This window comes from Theobroma cacao, chromosome 1, assembly GCF_000208745.1.
Source record: "Theobroma cacao cultivar B97-61/B2 chromosome 1, Criollo_cocoa_genome_V2, whole genome shotgun sequence".
NCBI classification, from domain to species: Eukaryota; Viridiplantae; Streptophyta; class Magnoliopsida; order Malvales; family Malvaceae; genus Theobroma; species Theobroma cacao.
In genome coordinates, this window is record NC_030850.1 from 7,416,892 (window position 1) to 7,436,862 (window position 19,971).

The window sequence follows — 19,971 nt, forward strand, 5'->3', positions numbered from 1 at the left end:
ATATATATATATATATATATATATATATATATATGTTGCTTGAATGGATTTCTTTTTTGGTAAAATGTATAGCTAAGGTGTCGTATGGTTTTCATTAGAAAAAGACAAATTAGAAGAGAGGGAAACTCACTTCGTGCAAGCATCTTTGGTACATTAAGAAAGAGGGCAGTCAATTCTTTACCTTATTTTCAGCTCTCTTGGAATTATTTTTTAATTTGCATATGATTCCCCTTAAAGAAGAGGAATATATATTAAGACTACAACAAATTTTTGGACTATATACAAATATTTATATACCTCTACCTCTTTAAACTATGCATTCTAGAAGATCTAAAAGAAATATATGTTTTTTTAAAAAATAATTTTATTAATATTAAGCTACCGTGTCGTTCAAAATCTTTATTCTATTTGTTAAAGATTTCTACTAACATAAAACGTCTGGCTTGTGCAAAAAGGAAAATATGTACAATTGCATAAGGAAATTGACTTTCGCAAAAGTCTGTTGCAGTTTCCATCCCTATAGTGAATGATGGAAACAAACTTGTATTGTACGAAGAAATAACGAAAACTCTAGATTTCATCAAGCACGGCTTTCAAACCCATTGTCCCAACTACTAATTAGTAATAGGCATATATATATTAGTAGCTTGTATTATGTTTAATTAGTAATAGGCGTATTTAGAGTACTAATTTGGTTTCCATGCAAAACTAAGGCAAACTTTGCAATAAAATAAAGAAAAAAAATCTTCCAAAGTATATGAAAAGCATGCAGAAGAAGAAGCTTAGTGATAAACATGTATTTGTGGATTTTCTCTTCATCAGTGCTATCTTTAATTTTTCGTATGGTGTAGTGTCAAGATGATTATATGCATAAGTAATTAAAATGTAATAGAGAAGAGCCAAATCCATACACATGGGCATAAGATCAAATGGCTCTATTTTCCTCCTTGCTTTTAGGCTTGGTTAAACCTCTTTCCCTTATCTAAAGTTGTTATTTATTCTATATGTACAGGATCGCCATACTCAGCTATATGCTTATGCCCCATGTTGAAGTTTTAACTAACTTTGATAGAGTATTAGATAACTTGTTTGAATAATCACTAGTTCTTCAACTTTCTGATTTGGGTCACTTTCTCAAATGTTTTAAGTTATTTGTGGATATACCTTACCTCCTTCATTATTATGCTTGCAGAAAGTTTTTCTCAGAAAATTAATTTGTGCTGCTCTTTCTCTTTCTTTCTCATGTAGCCAAGAACACTTTAAGATTAAAAAGATTAACAAGGAATTAATATATTTTAAATCAAATTTCCCATCTTTAACAGCATATATATATTAAAACCAATATACATAATTGATTAACTAGAGATAAATAATTAAAATATAACATTAATTATGATATATATAATTAACTTATGTAAAAGTAGAATGAAAAATGTATTTTTTTTATTTAAATAAAAATTGTAGATTTTATCTATAATCCCTTGATATTCAAATGTATTTTTCATGTACAAAAACAAAAAGTAAGTAATAGAAGTAACAATCAAACGGCAAGGGATATGTACTTTATAAGAATTCTACTATTTCCTTTTACCCTTGATGATGCCATATAAACTTCCATTGTACACAGCAAACTCTGTGCCATAACTGCTATAAGTTTATTTTACATAAAGATTGACACTCACTTAGAAAACTGCATCCCATAATGAGGATTTTAAGGCAGAATATGATGGAAAACAGAAAAGAATGTGCACTACAATAAATGCTAGCAGTATGCATGTTATGTTTTTACACCTACAAATACAATAATTCTCCAAAACTCTCAAATCTCAATCCAATTCTGTGTGATTATCTTTGAAGACTTGCAAGAATAGACTGCATTGCATAGAATTGGAAAGGCATTATAAATCCTAGTTGAAAAGGTTATGTAAATCTACTCTATTTCACACCCCCCCCCCCCCCTCTCCCTTTTTCTTCTCTTCTCTCTTTTTGAAGAAAAGATAAAGGAATCCCATATTGCTTTGATTAGGAATTTTGCCATTCCCATTGTAATGAACTAACTTTGTTGAGTTGTCTTCATCAAATATGCAAAAAAATCACAGAGGGATTAACTGTTTAATTAGTTATTAGCTTTTCTTGCTATGAAATTGATCATCATGTGCTTGGTAACTAAGGTGGAACTTCAATTCAACTGTGGGTGAAAAATAAGCATTATAATTAAGGTGCAAGTTGTGTATATACATATAGCTAGGCTATAGCTGCACAACAAGAATTATGCTTATAAACTTACCATTTAAACAAAGCAACCTTACACCAAAACCAGTTTTGACAGCAATTATTTCACCAACTTCCTCTTTCATAAAATTAATTAAATTCCCATTTTCATCACTCTAATAAACTGCATCGAACAAACTACTTCCAAACTTGCTAAAAAATAAATAATGCAAAGCTGTTTTGGGAAGGATGAGAACCTCAGATAGAAGTAATAAGCTTGCCTTATGCCTAAAATTGGACATACATGAGAGAGAGAGAGAGAGAGAGAGAGAGAGAAAGAATGGGGAGGATGGAAGAATATTAATTGAAAAATTAATAGGCAATGAGTCAATGGCCTCGACTCAGAGTCATCAGTTGTNAGAGAGAGAGAGAGAGAGAGAGAGAGAGAGAGGAAAAATGGGGAGGATGGAAGAATATTAATTGAAAAATTAATAGGCAATGAGTCAATGGCCTCGACTCAGAGTCATCAGTTGTTGTTTATGTATATATAAATAGCACACCCTATCTTGCATACAGAAAAAAAGCGACTTCTCATCTGTAACTCTTAAAACCAACCTACTTTTATAATTCTCACTTGGAGACTATTTCTTCTTTTTATGTTTTCTGAAACCTTTTGTGATCTTCTTTCTTGTGTCATTGATGTCATAAATATTGATGGGAAATTTTAGAGGCAATAGCAGTGATAGCGAGAAAAGTTGCCATAGAGGGCATTGGAGACCAGCTGAAGATGAGAAACTTGAGCGGCTTGTTGAACAGTATGGTCCCAAGAATTGGAATTTCATTGCGCAACATCTTCAGGGAAGATCAGGTGACATATCGGTTTAGATCTCTCTTCAATTTTCTGATCTCTCAAACTTGCTCTAGTTTTAAGAAATAGTTTTATGTATTCACTGTCTTGGTATGTTTTGTAGGCAAAAGCTGCAGACTGAGATGGTACAACCAACTTGATCCTAACATCAACAAAAAGCCATTTACAGAAGAGGAAGAAGAGATACTCCTCACTGCTCATGGGATTCAAGGAAACAAGTGGGCTTCCATAGCTAGGCTTTTCCCCGGAAGAACTGATAATGCTGTCAAGAATCATTACCATGTTATCATGGCAAGAAGAAAAAGAGAAAAACTGTTAATCTATAGCAAGCGAACTGGCCAGGGAAATCCTGATCTTTCCAACAAAAACAATGTTGGTGGCAAATTTGACGGGTTTTTGAGGCCCCAATCAACGTCTGACTCTAAGTTAGGGTTTTGCAGGTTTCAAGTCACTCGTGACAGACAGGGTTTCTCGTTACTGTCTTCTTCAAATTCATCACCTTCTTGGCTGAGTGGACGTGGATCAACAATCACAAACGATTCATCAGGTTATTATGATGGTTTCGGTAGAGAAAGAAAAGATTATGTCAGGGCAAGTGATCAGGATGAATTAGCTAAGAAAGGCTGCAGTAATTTCATTGGACCCAAGGCTGTTCATGTTCATCATTCATTCACATTCTCAAATTTTGGAAGTGAAGGTGAGACGTGCAGGAGAGGTTTAGTGAAGTTCAGTGATAACCGATCTGCACTATGGAATCTGCATATAGTTTCTCAAGGGGAAGGATCAATCAAGCACAAGGATATTCCCTTGATAGACTTTCTTGGTGTGGGAATCTCTTAATTTCTGAACCTCTTGGGCTAATCTTTTCCGCTAAGTAGAATATTGGGTTTCAGATCTTCCTATATTTATACTTGATTTCCATATATATATATAATCTTATCTAGCTAGGAATTGAGTAGCTAGTGTATGCAAAAGAAAAATAGGGCTACAAGTCTTATAAGTGTATTATTCTTTTGCAGATTAATTAGATGGAACTTTAAAAATATTCTTGCAGTGATTATAATTATTTGTTTTCTGTGGTTCATGTGTGTACCTAGTGAGGCATGAATAATTTTTTAACTACATACCTGTGTTAGGTGTTGTTCCCTTTTGGCTTTCTCTCATGCTATCAATCTCGCCTTTCCTTTTGCACATAGATTAATAAGTCAGAGCATGCAGATAGATCATCAGCCTTTGATTCGTTTAATTTTTTTAAAATTTAAGAATATTTGTTGATACGTTGCAATCTTCAATAATGCAGACAAATGAATATTCTTAGTGTATATTATTCATATAAGAGAGAATTAGAATCTAAATTAATATTAATTTCTGCCCAAATTCATTCCAATCCTTACCACTTAAATTATAGTCAAGTGGCAGCACAGTTGAATCTGAGTTTACAGATAACACCTAAAACTTGACGTGAGGGATGACATTTGGAACACAAAATGCTGCCTGAACAAGTATTTGATCCTCCATCGAGTTTTCACTTTTACATGAAATAAAAAACTTGCAAGTAACAGTTAAAAAATAATAATAAATTACTTACTTAGTCATCTAAGTTCTCAAGATTCTGGACGGTGGCTCCGTGCTGGTTGTGGTCTGTTGCAAAGGATGGAATTTTTTTTTTATATAATTGAGGGAAGGGGATTTGAATTTAACTTTTTAAGCAAGAGATTATACATCAACTGATAAATCAAATGTTTGAGAGAATGATGGAATTAATTTTTACTTGGGTGATTCTAATGTACAGAAATGATTCAATTTTGATTGTGGTGGGATGATTCTGTCATGGTTTCTTGAACGTTTTTCCTTTTACTTGATAAATTTTGGGTGATTGTGTTTTGAGTTTTTTTTTTTAATTAAAATTTTACTTTTAAAATTAAAAATTATTTACCAATTAATGAATTAAATATTCGAATACCTTGAACTGTTGTTTGATAACATTAAAATCGAATTTATTTGATTTTATTTTTTTTAATGCGCAAGTCAAGAAAAAAATCGCTTTTATATCTCTGCTTATGTTGTTTCGCATCACACGTATCATCAGTCCCCGGCTGCCTCGGCTCTCAGGGGACCTCTCCGGACCATGCAGCCAATTATTGGTTCTTTCTTTCTCTGCAGTAATGATTATCATGGTTGGTTTTTTTCGTTGCTTTTGCTAATTCAAAGTATAATAAACCGTTTTTATCATTGATTTTACCAATTAAGATTCAATTGTTTACACAATTTTTCACTTTAGGACTTTTGCAATTTAATATCCTAATTTTCAAATTTTGTCTAATAAAAAAAAATTATAACAAAAATTAATGATACTTTGACTAAATACTCATTTTAGAATCTATCATTTATATTTATTAAAAATTATTTTCATTTGATAACTTTTTTTTTTGAAAAAAATTATTTATATTGAAATCAATCTAGAAAGACAAACCCCTAACATGTCATATAATGACAATCTCTCTAGCACCTATAAGAGGACCATTATAAAATAAAAAAGATTCTTCCAAAGAGAACCCTTATTCGCCCTAAAGTCTGCTAAGACATTGCTTTCCTTATATACATGTCTTGTATAAACATCTTGACGGCGTTTATAAGGTCCGAGTTGATACATGGATTGGTCAATTGTGAAGAAATGGCATTAATCACTAACCGGCTATCAATTTGTGGATCAATTTTGCATAATCCCGACTCCCATACCAACCTCAATCCCCTGCATACACCTCCACAATTTTGTTTGGCATGCAGTGCATCTATCCAGTTTCATTGCAAAGCCACCTAGTCGTTCCATGTTAGTCTTATTAAAGCTAATGGGAACTTTAATCGGCGAATTTTTTAAAAATGAAAATAGAAAAAGATACATTTTAATTTTAATAATAAATTATATTTAGATATTTAATTTATTAATTGGTACATAATTTTGTTAATTAAATCTCTTCCTGTCAAATTTTAAAAATAAATACTTTCACCATGAATTTACCTTTGTACCCTTCAAAATCTCGGGTTTATTCTATTATTTACAAAAAGAAAAAGAAAAAATTAGGAGGCCGAACGGAAGGAAAAGAAAACTCCCCGTATAAAGCAGGTGGCTTGATCCCAAAGCCAAAATCTGAACAAAACCTTCTACATTTTCCATCTCTCTCTAAAGCAATAGTCTAAGGCATGGGTCAGGGAACACCGGGTGGTCTGAACCGGCAGGGTCTTCCCGGGGACCGGAAATCCGATGGGTCCGACAAGAAGGAAAAGAAGTTCGAGCCAGCTGCACCCCCGGCCAGGGTGGGTCGGAAGCAACGAAAACAAAAGGGTCCAGAAGCGGCTGCCCGGCTTCCGACGGTAACCCCTCTCAGCAAGTGCAAGCTACGGCTGTTAAAGCTGGAGCGGATCAAGGATTATTTACTAATGGAAGAAGAGTTCGTTGCTAACCAGGAAAGGCTAAAGCCCCAAGAAGAGAAAGCCGAGGAAGATCGATCTAAAGTCGATGATTTGAGAGGCTCCCCGATGAGTGTGGGTAATTTGGAGGAACTCATCGATGAGAATCACGCCATTGTTTCGTCGTCCGTTGGCCCTGAATACTATGTGGGCATTTTATCGTTTGTCGATAAAGACCAGCTGGAGCCTGGTTGTGCTATTTTGATGCATAATAAGGTAATTCAAATAGAACTATGATGTGAACTTCTGAATACGCAATTTAGAGTCAATGTTAGGGAAACTTCTCCGAGATGTTACCTTTCATGATAAGATAATTTTAATAAGTTTATGTTTAGCTGAAACCTTACTGAGCTATGTGTATGCCGAAGTTTTGTCTATGCAATATAGATTCAAATTCTACTAGGATTAAAATTAGTGGTTGGACAATTATGATATATGAGTGAATTCATGTGAAAATTGTAGTACTAGATAACTGGCTTTTAATCTGGAAAATATTCTTATCCAGGCTTAAATTGTAGGTCCTAGATGAGCTTTAAAATGAACGTTTAATTGAGCTTCAACTTATAAATCAGTTAACAATACGCTCAAGCTCTTTATTCTCAAGAAATGAACGCACATGAGCTTGATATAGAATTTGAGGGAACGTGCTCAAGTAGGGGTGTTCGGCTTATCAACTTGGTTTGTTTGCAATCTTAGTTGCGTCATGTTGCAGTCCTTGGGGATATGGTTCAACCCCTACTGTGGATGCAATATCTAACTGAAATAACCTGGTTTTGAATGCGTTTTATATTGAATGGATAAATTGGTTTCTGTTCTTTCATTGGATACTTCTGCATCTATTCTTTCATTAGATTGTTAAGCATTTTCTCAAAGATATTATGGTTTATCTCAGGTCAGTTCTCTGTTCTTGGAAAGAAATGTTTATGCTCTCTTATTGTATGTGACCTCGCAGGTTCTTTCTGTAGTTGGACTTCTGCAAGATGAAGTCGATCCAATGGTATCGGTGATGAAGGTTGAAAAGGCTCCATTGGAATCTTATGCTGATATAGGAGGATTGGATGCTCAGATACAGGAGATTAAGGAGGCAGTTGAGCTGCCTCTTACTCATCCTGAATTATATGAGGACATTGGTATCAAACCTCCGAAAGGAGTTATTTTGTATGGAGAGCCTGGGACAGGCAAGACCTTGCTTGCAAAGGTGTGCATTCTTATCTTTTCCTGCCCAACTATTTTGTTTATATGGGTATCTACCTGTAATCATTGATGACTTTGTCTTTTTTCTTTCCTTACCCCTCTGTTTTTCAAAATTAATCAGATGAAAAACTTCCAAAAATCAATGTGGATGGGCCGTACTTTTAGTTGTATGAAGACAACTGAATTCCTAAAAACATCGATTGTATATAATTTCTTTGACAAGCATACACAACATCCTCATAATTAATCTATATCGGGAGTTTCCTAACTTCCTGGAATGTGAAAATCTTTCCTGGTCTTCATACCTTGAGTGTCTCATTTTTTATGTCCATTGTTGTTTCATGTTCAGTTTATTATTAAACTTCCCATTGGTTATAACGGGAGACCCATGTGTGGCTAGGTTTTGAGTCTTTGACTACATTTATGGCCTTTTCCTGTTAATTCTATTTGCATGATGGGCTATACTTACCTTCATCATCTTAACATCAAGGTTAGTTTCCTTCAGTGGCTAGGTTTTGAGGCACAGACATGATCACACGTACCAGAGGACCCAAATTCTACATGACTACAATTTGTGTTTTTTTATTTTTTGATTGAGTTACTATGGAAAATAAATTCACTGCTATGGTTCCTACTCTTTTATCCCTTTATTTATTGTGGTAATAGCTATTTGTTTGCACTAGTATGGCATGCTTGGCTGCACTGGTTGGTTTTGCTGTATCAATAAAGTCTGAGCTTGTCATGTCATTTGTGCAGGCGGTGGCAAATTCTACATCAGCAACTTTCTTACGTGTTGTTGGCAGTGAATTAATTCAGAAGTACTTGGGAGATGGTCCCAAGTTAGTGAGGGAACTTTTCAGAGTTGCTGATGATCTCTCCCCTTCAATTGTCTTTATTGATGAAATAGATGCAGTTGGTACTAAGAGGTAATTTAGTGAAACAGTTATGCCTTGATGGAATTACACTTGCAATATTTCTCATTAAAATACCCCACAGGTATGATGCCCATTCTGGTGGTGAACGTGAAATTCAGAGGACCATGCTGGAGTTGCTGAACCAATTAGATGGCTTTGATTCAAGAGGAGATGTCAAGGTGATTCTTGCAACAAATAGAATTGAAAGTCTTGATCCAGCTTTACTTCGCCCTGGTCGAATTGACAGGAAGATTGAATTTCCTCTCCCTGACATCAAAACAAGGAGGCGCATTTTCCAGGTATGTGTGGCATTGCATGATTGTGTTGAAGCTGTACATTGACTATGTTTTTCTCTTGCTTCTAATTTTTCTTTATGTAGGTTGAGTCTATAAAGCTTGATTCATTATTATACTTAGCCACATTTAAAACTGTGGACTGCAGATACATACATCAAGGATGACATTGGCTGATGATGTCAACTTGGAAGAGTTTGTTATGACTAAGGATGAGTTCTCTGGGGCAGATATAAAGGCAATATGTACTGAAGCTGGTTTACTTGCTTTAAGGGAGCGTCGCATGAAGGTGAGTCATATAAATTCTTAATAAAGAAATTCTGTACTTCTCTTTTCTTATAAGGTGAAGGTATTTTATTTCTAACTTCCAGATCGATAATGTAGAGTTGGAAATGCTTTAACAATATAGATAAATATACATCAAATTCTCTTCTTTTTTTTTCTTTCAATTTTTCGTAGGATGCAATGAAATATGCTAATTTTTCATTGTATCGTGAGAAAAGGGAAAGAAAGAAGGAGAGAATTAAGTACAGATATTTTATGTCATTCTATCGTCTTGAGAATTACATTGCAGAATGATGTACCTCCTGCAGTAGAGAACAGGACATTTCAGCATATCATTCACAGTTAAACAATAAATGTAAATGAATTATTTGTAGAGTGTAGCATCAAGAAGTTTCCTGCTGCTAATTAAGATTCTTATGAGACAGCAATAAATTCCCTGGTTTTTGCACTCTGCAAGTAGAGAATGCTCTATTTTCTTCTATTTTAGGTTTATATTCTTGATAACCTGCTTATATTTTGGGCTTGCATAGTGCTAGACTGTAATTGGCACTGTAATCTTGCCTATTTAGAATTAGGTTTGTCATTAGCACCTGTAATCCGTATTCTGAGTCACTCTGATTAGCACACGGTTGATGTGATTCAGATTGCTCCTGTAGGTTTTATCTAAATCGAGACATTCTTTGGTAATTGCTTGAATTAAGGGTTTGATTTTGTAAAATCCGGTGTTTCAGGTGACGCATGCAGACTTTAAAAAGGCCAAGGAAAAGGTGATGTTCAAGAAGAAAGAAGGGGTGCCAGAAGGACTTTATATGTAGAAAACTTGTTTTACATATAATTTTTTAAGATATTCATGTTCTTTTGTATTTCTGGATCTACCCGAAAGGTTTTTTTCTTGCAAACCATTTAGTGTTGTGACATGTTATTCTATTTCCTAACAAGTGCCTGTACTTCTGGAGCAATATGAAGCATGTCAATTGTCAATCTCCCTTTCCTTTTCTTGATCCTGCAACATCCTTGGTCTTTCAACTGCAATTACTGACCTGTGAGTTGCAATAATATCCCTTTTAGTTGCAACATTATAAACATTAATATAATTGAATTTAAAAACATATTTTTCTTCATATTTCCTATTGAATTTTTTTATTATTTTAAGTAAATGTATAAAATTTTATGATTCAAGTTTCAGTTGGTACCACAAAATTGTGACACGCAGTGCCGTTTTTCCTTATATAGTGTTTTGTTTATATAAACGAATGACCCCCTCACTCCATGTTTTTGTTTGTAAAAAAGAAAAATTAGTTTGGAAATTTTAAAGGTGATGGAAAATTTGGTTAAGAAATTGTGTCATTTTAGGGGTGTACAAACAATTAATTTGATTAAAAAATAATCATAACTGTATGTGCTACGAAAATTAATCAAATGGATGTTATAAATATAATTTTAATGGACCATTAATTGATTAACCAAATTAGATAATTATTTAGTTAATAAGCGAATTAATGAAAATTTTTTCAAATATAACCATAATAGAATCAAGCTCAATTTTCTCAATTTTACATTTTTATATTAATTATATAATAGTTAAAATTTAATGACACAATATATAAAAAAAAATTTTTAATTATTAAAAAAAACGTTAAATAAGTTTTTAAATTTTTATTACGTTCAATCAAGTTTATTTATTTTTTATTTTAAATTAAATAAATTTTTATATTTCTATTTTGAATCAAATAAATATTTATGATTAATGATTGATTTAATTAAAATATCATTTATCGTTATATATAACGTGACATTGACGTGACATGTTAATATATTATAATTAAAAATAATGTGTTACTTGACATATCATAATTAATAATAATGTGACATATTAATTTAACATAATTATATAATCATATAATATATTTTATCCTTCACATTAATATTACATTAATATCATACGAATATAAAATAATAATTGATATTTTAACTAAACAATTAAATGATTTAACAATCATATGCTCCTTTCCTCGTTCAGTTTCAAGACTGCAAATTTATGCGGGAAACTTTTACAGGCATATATATCGAACACTGCCCTGGTTTTTCGGCAATATAGTAGCCGGATCTGTATCGGGCTGGTAATGGTCTCAACTGCAGTTATGCTCTCTCTGATCTTCTGGGTAATCTATGGGCGAAAGAGACGCCATCGCCTTTATGCGAAACAATTAAATGAAGGTCCTGAAGCAGACAGAGACTCTTGAAAGAAGCTTTTACTTCACTTTGTGTGCTGGAATGAGGACTGTTTCTGTGCGGTTTTTATTCGCAGCTTCACTCTGTTGCAAGCCTTCTTCTATGTTTTGCTTTGCTTTGGTTACAGACCAATCAACGCCATAATTCAAAGAATCCAGGACCATATATGGGTGTTTTACATTCCGGATTTCGCGATAGAGTCAAGCTACAGCTATCAGAAAATGGCCCTCTATTCATAAAACAGGAATGAGTCTGAAAATGGCAGCTAGGTTCAGGTTGTGTATTGCTGTAATGTTAACTTGCAGAATCAGATTGAAAGGCTTTGTGGAGAATAAACATTAATAAAATGTCTTAATAAACATAAATGAAAAGACATTAAAATATTCCAAGAGATGATTCTCCTATTCAAGTTTCCAAGCTTGATGCAAAAGCATTGCAGTTGTAAATCTTGTTATCTGGCCTGACCACCTGGCTCCCAGTGAGGCAGAGAGATACCAAGCACAAATTTTAGATTCCATAGTGGGCCCAAAATTCAAGCTTGCCACGCAACTTTAGTTGCCCCAAAAATAGCATGAGGAGCAAAGTTTGCCAATAGGAGTGAGGCAATCTCACCTTATCCACACTTGAACCACAATCTTTTATCCAATTCATCATCTCCTCCTGCCACGTCACTCCTTATCAAATATCCTCATTCACAAATCTATTATTACTCAAAAGGACTTTGTGGAAAAAGCCAATTACGCTCCATTTGTTTTGTGTAGTAAACTAATTTCCTTTTCCAGCAATGGCAGCCATGAACTCGAGCGTTTTGGCATGCAACTATGCCATCTCAGGCACCGGGTCATCTGAGCTTAATGCCAAGCTTGCTTCAGTGCCTTCAGTTGCTTCCCCAGTTGTGTCTGGTGGTCGCAAGTTGCCTGTGATCAGAGCCCAGCAGGCTAAAGTTTCTGATCCCGAAGAATCACGTGCCAGTGAAGGAAGAAGAGCTGCTATGCTCTATTTGGCCGCTACCCTTTTCACCACAGCTGCCGCCTCTTCTGCAAATGCTAGTGTCTTCGATGAATACCTTGAAAAGAGCAAAGCCAACAAGGTTTGTTTGCTATGAAAACTGAAAAACGTCAATCAACACAGTACTATTGATTTTTTGAGAGTAAAATTGCTGAACCTGATGAAGTTGGTGATCCATGGTTATTGTCAATATTGCTGCAGGAATTGAATGACAAGAAGAGGTTGGCCACTAGTGGAGCAAACTTTGCCAGAGCATACACAGTTCAATTTGGCACCTGCAAGTTCCCTGAGAACTTCACTGGCTGCCAAGATCTCGCAAAGCAAAAGGTTCAATTCTCACATATGCTTTTTTTTTATCAAGTTTCAGTTGATGCTTTCATGATGATATTTGGTTGAGAGTCTTTTTTTTTTTTTTTTTTATTTTGTTTATGCAGAAAGTACCATTCATCTCTGATGATTTGGAGTTGGAATGTGAAGGAAAGGACAAATACAAGTGTGGTTCCAATGTCTTCTGGAAATGGTAAAGAAATCCATATGTATTGCTTTCACTAAAACCATCTACTCTAGCACAACATGTATCTAATTTTCCCATTTAAGAGACTTTAATATCCATTGGTTTTCTTGACTTTTTCTTTTCTTTCTAAGTTTCTGTTCGTATCCCGATTTCAGGGGATAATAATTAGAGAATAAACTGGAAAGAAACAAAAGATAAAATGAAATTAACTTGTTTTTCAAAAACCATTCAACTGATCTAAAAAATGGGACCAGTGACTCGGAAAATACCCAGAATATGATGTTAAAACAGAATAATGCTGCAGAAACTTTCTAGAAAAATCTTGCTTTGCTCTTTTGGCGCACGATGATGCTTGCTTTCATATATTTTGCCGTGGTACCTCTGGCATGTCCTGTTTATTTCATTTTATAATTTCCTTTAACAAATGTATAATGGCTTAAATATACTGATTTCCAACATTAAAAACCTATATGCCGCGGTACCTACAGAATCAACCCATTCAAGATGCAGGACAAATAATGAATTGGGTGAAAACACAATAGTAATGTAACTTTACAATAATGAAATGAATTATACGAGTTCTTTGTACATGTTCTCTGTCTATTGAGGACTCTAAAGATGTTAGGTTTTCTTTCCAGGGGTTCAGTGAACCTTTTCATGTACAACCTAAGTGTTGTTGAGTAATAAATTTTCAAAGTATAAGATGAAATATCAAAAGAAAAGCTATCTTCAAAATCCAGTTATCACCAGACAAATCGTCCACCCAGGCAAGTCCAACTGCCTCAATAACTTATATCTTCGACAAAATTGCAGGTTGCTAACACAATCAGCAGCCCCTCTAGTCTGCAGCTTTTAACACCCCAACTTCATACCTCCTCACTTTGAAAGAGAGGAAAATTCATGTGAACAACCGAAGCCAACTAATCATGTTGTGAATTGATTCACCTTAAAGTCCAATTTGTTCAAAGCATCCATGTGAAAAGAAATTTAAACCTGAAATTTCCATATGCACTCAGGAACTCACCACAAAATTGAGCCTACAAGCAACATGGTGAAGAGCCATTGTTCTGCAACTGGGGACATGGCAATGGAAACACAGCACTGGTACAACCTGAAACAAACTCACAGTGCCATGTTGCAGTTGATGCAAGGCCAAGTAGCGTAACATTCTTTAAGCATATCCCTTCAAATGATGCACCCTGGACACCAGCCAGTACTGGAGCTTTTGTTGAATTCAAACTAAAAATATTACTGATGAATATCCCCTCTATTTTAGGAATAGCTTTACGATCCCATCCGTCATCAGGGTGATCATTGGAGCCTCTACTGAACCTAATGGGTATTTTGACTCGTTCCATTTTTATATTATTTATCGTGATATTTGCAATATATCCCCCCCTACCCTTGTCGGTTTTTATACGCACCCCAGCTGCCGAATTCCAAACATGCATATCTTCAATAGTTACATTAAAAATCCCTCCAGACATCTCGCTACCAATGCCAATACCAGAACACGTTGGCGTGGTGCCCGAAATTCTCCGCACTATAATGTTTGAGCTTGGTCGTGCCATGGTGATGCCATACTGGTCCCATCCACTCTTCACTGCTACAAGATCATCTCCACTCTCGATATAGCAATCCTCAATACATACATTGGTACTTGAGTCTGCACAAATTATAATGAGAATGTTAGAAAAGAGATCTCCACTATGAGGTTTAGGTTGTTATAAGTTAGATGCAATGTGGAATAAAGTACACAAGAAGATGGAGAATAGCACTAACATACCTGGGTCTATTCCATCTGTATTTGGGGCATTAAGCGGAGCCAATATTGTCATGTCCTTAATAACAACATTGCTGAATGAAAAAGTAGAAAAACTAACAGTTAGTCTTTCCATTATAACGCTAATCTTAAAGAAAACTGTGAGAAAGGAGTCACCAACCCAATTAATCATAATTTTTATGTTATCCGATGCCTGTATGACCCATAAAATTTAGGATAAACAACAGTAGCAATGGGAAACAAAACGCAACCTCAAGTTCTTTTCAGTATGTCCTATAAGTAATTTTGGGGTATAAATTATAAGAGAGAATTCAGAGTTGAGCGATCTTGAGGTAATTAGCTTCTATCAAGTACCATGACATGCATCTCATCTTCACACTGGAGCAAAAGAGGCTGACACTTCTGTTTACCTTGAAAAAACTAAACACTAATGCTCGGAAAAGTATACAAAATAAATACATAAAATGAGCTACAACAAGCAGGAGAGGTCAAACCTGCAGTAAACAGGATGAATGGTCCAAAATGGAGAATTGAGGAAGGTTAGGTTGGAGATAAGAACGTTATGAGAGTTCATTAGTTCTAAGAGGTGGCCTCTTGTATTCTTTAGCGTTCTGTTCCACCATAATTCCCACCACATCCTACCTTGACCATCAATTGTCCCATTCTGTCCTACAAAACCAAAACAACTTATCACACATTTTTGAGAAATCCTTCAGATGGCAGACATGCTTCACAGACAAGTTTCATGGTAATGCTAAACTTCTAAATAAATTTAATGCTGATGGCAGCTAGCTGCTATGTGAAACTCAAGACATGAAGCTGTTTTGACTGCTTTTAAATAAATCCACCTACTAGTAGAAATAGTAGATCAAAATATTAGTTCAGATACTTTTGAGCTTTTCAATATAACACCTAACAAACATAACAAAAGCATTCATTTGTTATCATCTATAAGCCCTAATTAGTTTAATCTAATTTGAGGAAGCAAAATGAAATAAATTCCTAGGCTGGCTGCAACTATAGAACCAGCCATAAACAATTTTTAGATCACAGTTCTTTTTTTCATGGAACTGCTTAAGATCCTCCCAATTTAAATGTTTGTAATAAGAAGAAAATGTTTCTACCAATGGTCAAGTAAAAATATAAATTATTTCTTTCAGAGGAATCAAACTGCAATATATTCATCCATAATGCCATATTTTGGTAGCTTTAACTAATTCAACAACACAAAATTACATATGCTAGGAAATAAATGCAGAGCAACTACACTCTCCATATAAATGCTATCAAGGTGAATTTGTGCTTTTTACCGTATCCTAGAAATGAAGAAAAATTAAATTGAAACATCATTATTGATATTAATGATGAAGGAGTACGATGAATGATTCTCGGTCATCCACCGTACTAAATTTAATAACTATAAGCACTCAAGGGGAGTCCATTTACTTTTGAGAACTACAAAAAGGTCAATGTGATTTCTCAAGCAATGAGAACATTTTCTTTTTTCTAAAGAGAGAAGTGTGGTTTATTTTTTAACTCATTAATGTTAAAGCAACTCTTCTTTCTCTTTCCATTTTTAATCATCAAAGCACCATAACAATGTCTCCAAACAAGTTCTCAGAACGAATCAAAATAAAATCACCTGTGATGACAACATCGGTAAGACCATCTCCATGAATAAGGCTTATGTGTCTTCCTCCCAATCTCTCTCTCCCTCTACCATAAGAAGGCAATGGCTCTACAATAGGCCATTCCTCTGGGACCTATTATTCATGAACACAAAAATTAAAAAACAGCAGTTTTAAGCAACTAATTAGAAAATAAATAAATGCAAGCATTCACAAATTTCCTTTTTCAAAATTTACTAATTAAAGACTAGGAGCATAGAAATATGATCAGCCACCTATCACCACTACATAGCACTTATGTCTAGCAAAAAGTTGCTAAGAAATTAATGCGATGACCAAAACAAATTAGAAAGAACAACTAGTATTTCTTAATTTTAATAAAAAATTGTTTCCAGATGACAGGCTGCTCATTTACAGGCTAGTAGGACTTACAAGTTTCTAATTCAATCATCTTGATTCAAACAACCCAAAAATTACATATATCTTGATTTGCTCAAAACATTCTTGGCATTCTCTTTTCTTCAATAGAACCAATGAAATCAAACACAAGAAAATAGCTAAACCTAAATTGAAATGAGAAACAAAATATGTTTAGTGGGGCCCCTTTAGTTGAAGTTGCACATCAGCAGCACCAACTTTGTTTCTCCTAAAGAAAAAAAGGCAATGAGAAAGACCAATACGCATGACAAACACGACATGAGCAAACCTACCTACGTTTCAAACAAGCACTAGTAGAAAATCTGCCCTCTTTTTTCACCCAACTTTATGTAAAGCTCCTCTTCTTCTTCTTTTTCACTTATTACAAGGTTCTTTTCTTCCCTAATTTTAAGCTGAAAAAAGGCCAAGAATATTTCGATTACTAAGAGCAAAATATTGTAAGTTGTAGGAGGAGAAGAAACAATTTATACAGGGGAAACAGAGTAGCCCACTCTGTTTTCCCATTTACAGCACGAACCCCAGAAATCAGAGAACCATCAAAGAAACTCACATTCAATAACCATTAATCAGCCAACTTATTTCGTCAGATTCCAATTTAAACCCAAGAAATTAAACAACTTCAAAAAAACAAAAAAAAAAACAGAGACTGCAAAGCTTCCAACAGTTAAAACTTAAACTTTCAACTTGGATGTGTCAGGTTTGAATCAGCCTCTAATCAACAGCAAACAGTCAGCCACTTAATTCCAGACAATCCAATAAAACCCAACAAATTAAACCAAAAAAATTGAGAAACGCAAAATTAATTAATACAAACAGAGCATTTCTGACCTGAGAGCCTAAAATAACAGCACCCTGTTCGAGAAACAACGTGAAATTACTGGTAAGATTAAAGCTTCCGGTTAGCCACCTCCCTTCGGGCACATTGAGCTGAGCCCCACCTTTCTCACTAAACCGCTGCATGTAAACCAACGCCTTCCTAAACGCATCCGTATTTGACGTTTCCCCATCTCCAACTCCCCCGAAGTCCTTTATCGACATAACATGTTTTCTCCGCGGCAACTCCCCGAAAAACCCGGCGCAACTTCCGTGGTCGGAACCGGATGCGATGTCGGGCTGTTTCGGTGCTCCGGACACGGGAAATAGTTGAAAAGGAAGGATAGTTTTTGTGGAGATTTGAAGAGAGAGAATTGCTATTGCTGTAAAAAGAAGAACGAGGAAAGCCCATGATGGCTTCGAGAAGTAAACCATTATTGCACCAAAATTTGGTTTCTCAGATTCCATTTTTTGATTGAGAAGAAGAAGAAGAAAAAGAATCTGTTTGCACCGTTTAGAAAACAAAATAAAGATTGAACTTTGATTGCTGCAACTGAAACAAATTACAGATTTCGATAAAAGAATTTAAATGGTCCTTGATCATCTCGATTGTCTTTCATGCTTCACCAATATTTAAGGAAAAAAAAAAGAAACAACATTTTATAATAAAGAAAAAAATAAATGAAATTGAAGTCTGATTGGTTTTACATGCATGAAAAGAAGTTTAAAAAAATAATAGAAATGAAGTAAAAGTTAAAAAGAAAAACAAAAAGATGTTTCTCCATGAGCGAGGAATAAAACAGTAGGCTGTCTCCTGCATACGTGAGAAAGAAGAAGGTGAGGTATACTGCGCCTGCCGGTGTACTTTAGAAACGTACCTTACTTCCATTTGCCATTTGCCCATTGCCGCATTGCGTGTTATTATTTTATTTTTTATTTTAATTATTAATAAACAAAAAATGTGGGTCCGGTTTGGAAACTTAAAATATCATTATTTGCTTCGATCCGGTTTGTTCGGTACAAGAGTCAGCCAATAACATGAAGAAAACTTTTTAAACATTGGGCCAATAGATTACTGCCACGTAGAATTTAAGTCTGTTATTGCTACGTGGTGAGAGAGTGTTGGTTCGGACTTGAGACAACGGCAAACGCAATGAGAATTTCCGCGTGCCCGCCGCTGACGGTGTGAAAGAGCCTAGGCCGCTCTTCACGGGGATTCTTTGAAAATTGTATTTTTTTTTTCTTTTTCTTGTTTGGTTTGCCCTTTTAGGAGGATTTGTTGCCGTGTGTTTACGGTGCACAGAAAGGGTTTGTGTTGGATTTTTAAGAAGCTAATGATGATCGTAAACGTTGGACCCAATTATAGATTTGATTCATCGCCGCCTCGAGTGTATTAGCTGCTCTTCCCCATGGATCATGCCTTAAAAATGCCATTCGGTGGACGAGGAAGGATGAGAAAAAAGAATGCTTTCAAATTATTCCTTCTGCTCCCCTCTTTGGACTTTTTGGTTATTATTATTATTTTTAATTTCTCCTGTTTTTTTTGTTTGTTGTTCGATTTTCCAAATTACTAGTTATCCGCTTTTAATTTCGAGTTTCAAATCAACCAAATTAAAATACTACCTGAATTATGTTTTACCGTAATTATATAAAACTCAATTTCGTTGTTATTTTTGGACATAATATTTAAAATGAATTTAAACTATTTACAAAAATTCACTATTATTAATCAATATATGATCACATATTATTTCACCATCCACATAAATATATTTTAAACAACGTTATATAATTATAAAATAACAAGTGATATTTTAAATAAAAATAATTAGTTAACTCTTAATCATATTTAATCAAACAAAAATCTATTCGATACAAAATAAAAATATAATGATTTATTATCTGTAATAGAAGGATAAATATTTATTTAAATTTTCTCAAATAATTCAATAACTTTTTAAAAAATTATGCTTTATTTTCTTATTTTTCTGTTTTCAAAAGGATTGTTAAGACACAAAATATTAGAAACCAAACTGTAATAATTTTTTACTAATCATAATAATTAATTAGAAATAAACAAATCATTAAATCACAACATCAGTCTTGCTCTAGCTTTATAAACTAAGGTCATTCTTAAAAAATGATAAGTTTAATTAATTTTAATATTAAAAATATTATTGACCTTCATGTCCAATCGCACTTTCTACTTGTTATTATTAAGAACTCGTTTGGTTTAATTTTTTTTTAACTTAAAAGTTATTAAGAAGCTTTTATGAAAAATAATAATTTTAAAATTAAATTAAAATATTTGATAAGCTGTTT

General features: G+C 34.2%; 4 protein-coding genes across 5 annotated transcripts; 3 read left to right on the forward strand and 1 right to left on the reverse strand.

Moving 5' to 3' along the window:
• On the forward strand, positions 2,797 to 4,229 carry LOC18611869 (transcriptional activator Myb). The gene is made up of 2 exons (XM_007048338.2): positions 2,797 to 3,079; positions 3,183 to 4,229. Exons 1-2 carry the CDS (start codon positions 2,926 to 2,928, stop codon positions 3,917 to 3,919), a joined length of 891 nt encoding a protein of 296 aa, XP_007048400.2. The 5' UTR covers positions 2,797 to 2,925; the 3' UTR covers positions 3,920 to 4,229.
• LOC18611870 (26S proteasome regulatory subunit 4 homolog A) lies at positions 6,189 to 10,234 on the forward strand. The gene is made up of 6 exons (XM_018114061.1): positions 6,189 to 6,763; positions 7,500 to 7,745; positions 8,498 to 8,667; positions 8,738 to 8,954; positions 9,097 to 9,237; positions 9,965 to 10,234. Exons 1-6 carry the CDS (start codon positions 6,281 to 6,283, stop codon positions 10,046 to 10,048), a joined length of 1,341 nt encoding a protein of 446 aa, XP_017969550.1. The 5' UTR covers positions 6,189 to 6,280; the 3' UTR covers positions 10,049 to 10,234.
• Positions 12,072 to 13,099, forward strand: LOC18611871 (photosystem I reaction center subunit N, chloroplastic). 2 transcript variants are annotated; one of them, XM_018126301.1, is made up of 3 exons: positions 12,072 to 12,555; positions 12,675 to 12,800; positions 12,912 to 13,099. In XM_018126301.1, the coding sequence occupies exons 1-3, from the start codon at positions 12,250 to 12,252 to the stop codon at positions 13,023 to 13,025; spliced, it is 546 nt and encodes a 181-aa protein (XP_017981790.1). In that variant the 5' UTR covers positions 12,072 to 12,249; the 3' UTR covers positions 13,026 to 13,099. The 2 variants fall into 2 exon arrangements, with proteins under 2 accessions (XP_017981790.1, XP_007048403.2); XM_007048341.2 differs by having other exon boundaries at positions 12,073 to 12,555; positions 12,908 to 13,099.
• Positions 13,516 to 18,117, reverse strand: LOC18611872 (probable polygalacturonase). The gene is made up of 5 exons (XM_007048343.2): positions 17,665 to 18,117; positions 16,413 to 16,533; positions 15,265 to 15,439; positions 14,774 to 14,844; positions 13,516 to 14,653 (listed from the first exon to the last, which is right to left on the reverse strand). Exons 1-5 carry the CDS (start codon positions 18,115 to 18,117, stop codon positions 14,025 to 14,027), a joined length of 1,449 nt encoding a protein of 482 aa, XP_007048405.2. The 3' UTR covers positions 13,516 to 14,024.

Coding starts and splice junctions, on each gene's coding strand:
- LOC18611872 (XM_007048343.2), bottom strand. CDS start 18,117: ATGGAATCTGAGAAACCAAATTTTGGTGCAATAATGGTTTACTTCTCG. Junction 16,534..17,664: donor CTGTTATTTTAGGCTCTCAG/GTCAGAAATGCT, acceptor CATGAATAATAG/GTCCCAGAGGAATGGCCTAT. Junction 14,654..14,773: donor TACAGATGGAATAGACCCAG/GTATGTTAGTGC, acceptor TAATTTGTGCAG/ACTCAAGTACCAATGTATGT.
- LOC18611869 (XM_007048338.2), top strand. CDS start 2,926: ATGGGAAATTTTAGAGGCAATAGCAGTGATAGCGAGAAAAGTTGCCAT. Junction 3,080..3,182: donor ACATCTTCAGGGAAGATCAG/GTGACATATCGG, acceptor TATGTTTTGTAG/GCAAAAGCTGCAGACTGAGA.
- LOC18611871 (XM_018126301.1), top strand. CDS start 12,250: ATGGCAGCCATGAACTCGAGCGTTTTGGCATGCAACTATGCCATCTCA. Junction 12,556..12,674: donor AAAAGAGCAAAGCCAACAAG/GTTTGTTTGCTA, acceptor ATATTGCTGCAG/GAATTGAATGACAAGAAGAG. Junction 12,801..12,911: donor AAGATCTCGCAAAGCAAAAG/GTTCAATTCTCA, acceptor TTATGCAGAAAG/TACCATTCATCTCTGATGAT.
- LOC18611870 (XM_018114061.1), top strand. CDS start 6,281: ATGGGTCAGGGAACACCGGGTGGTCTGAACCGGCAGGGTCTTCCCGGG. Junction 6,764..7,499: donor CTATTTTGATGCATAATAAG/GTAATTCAAATA, acceptor GTGACCTCGCAG/GTTCTTTCTGTAGTTGGACT. Junction 8,668..8,737: donor GATGCAGTTGGTACTAAGAG/GTAATTTAGTGA, acceptor AATACCCCACAG/GTATGATGCCCATTCTGGTG.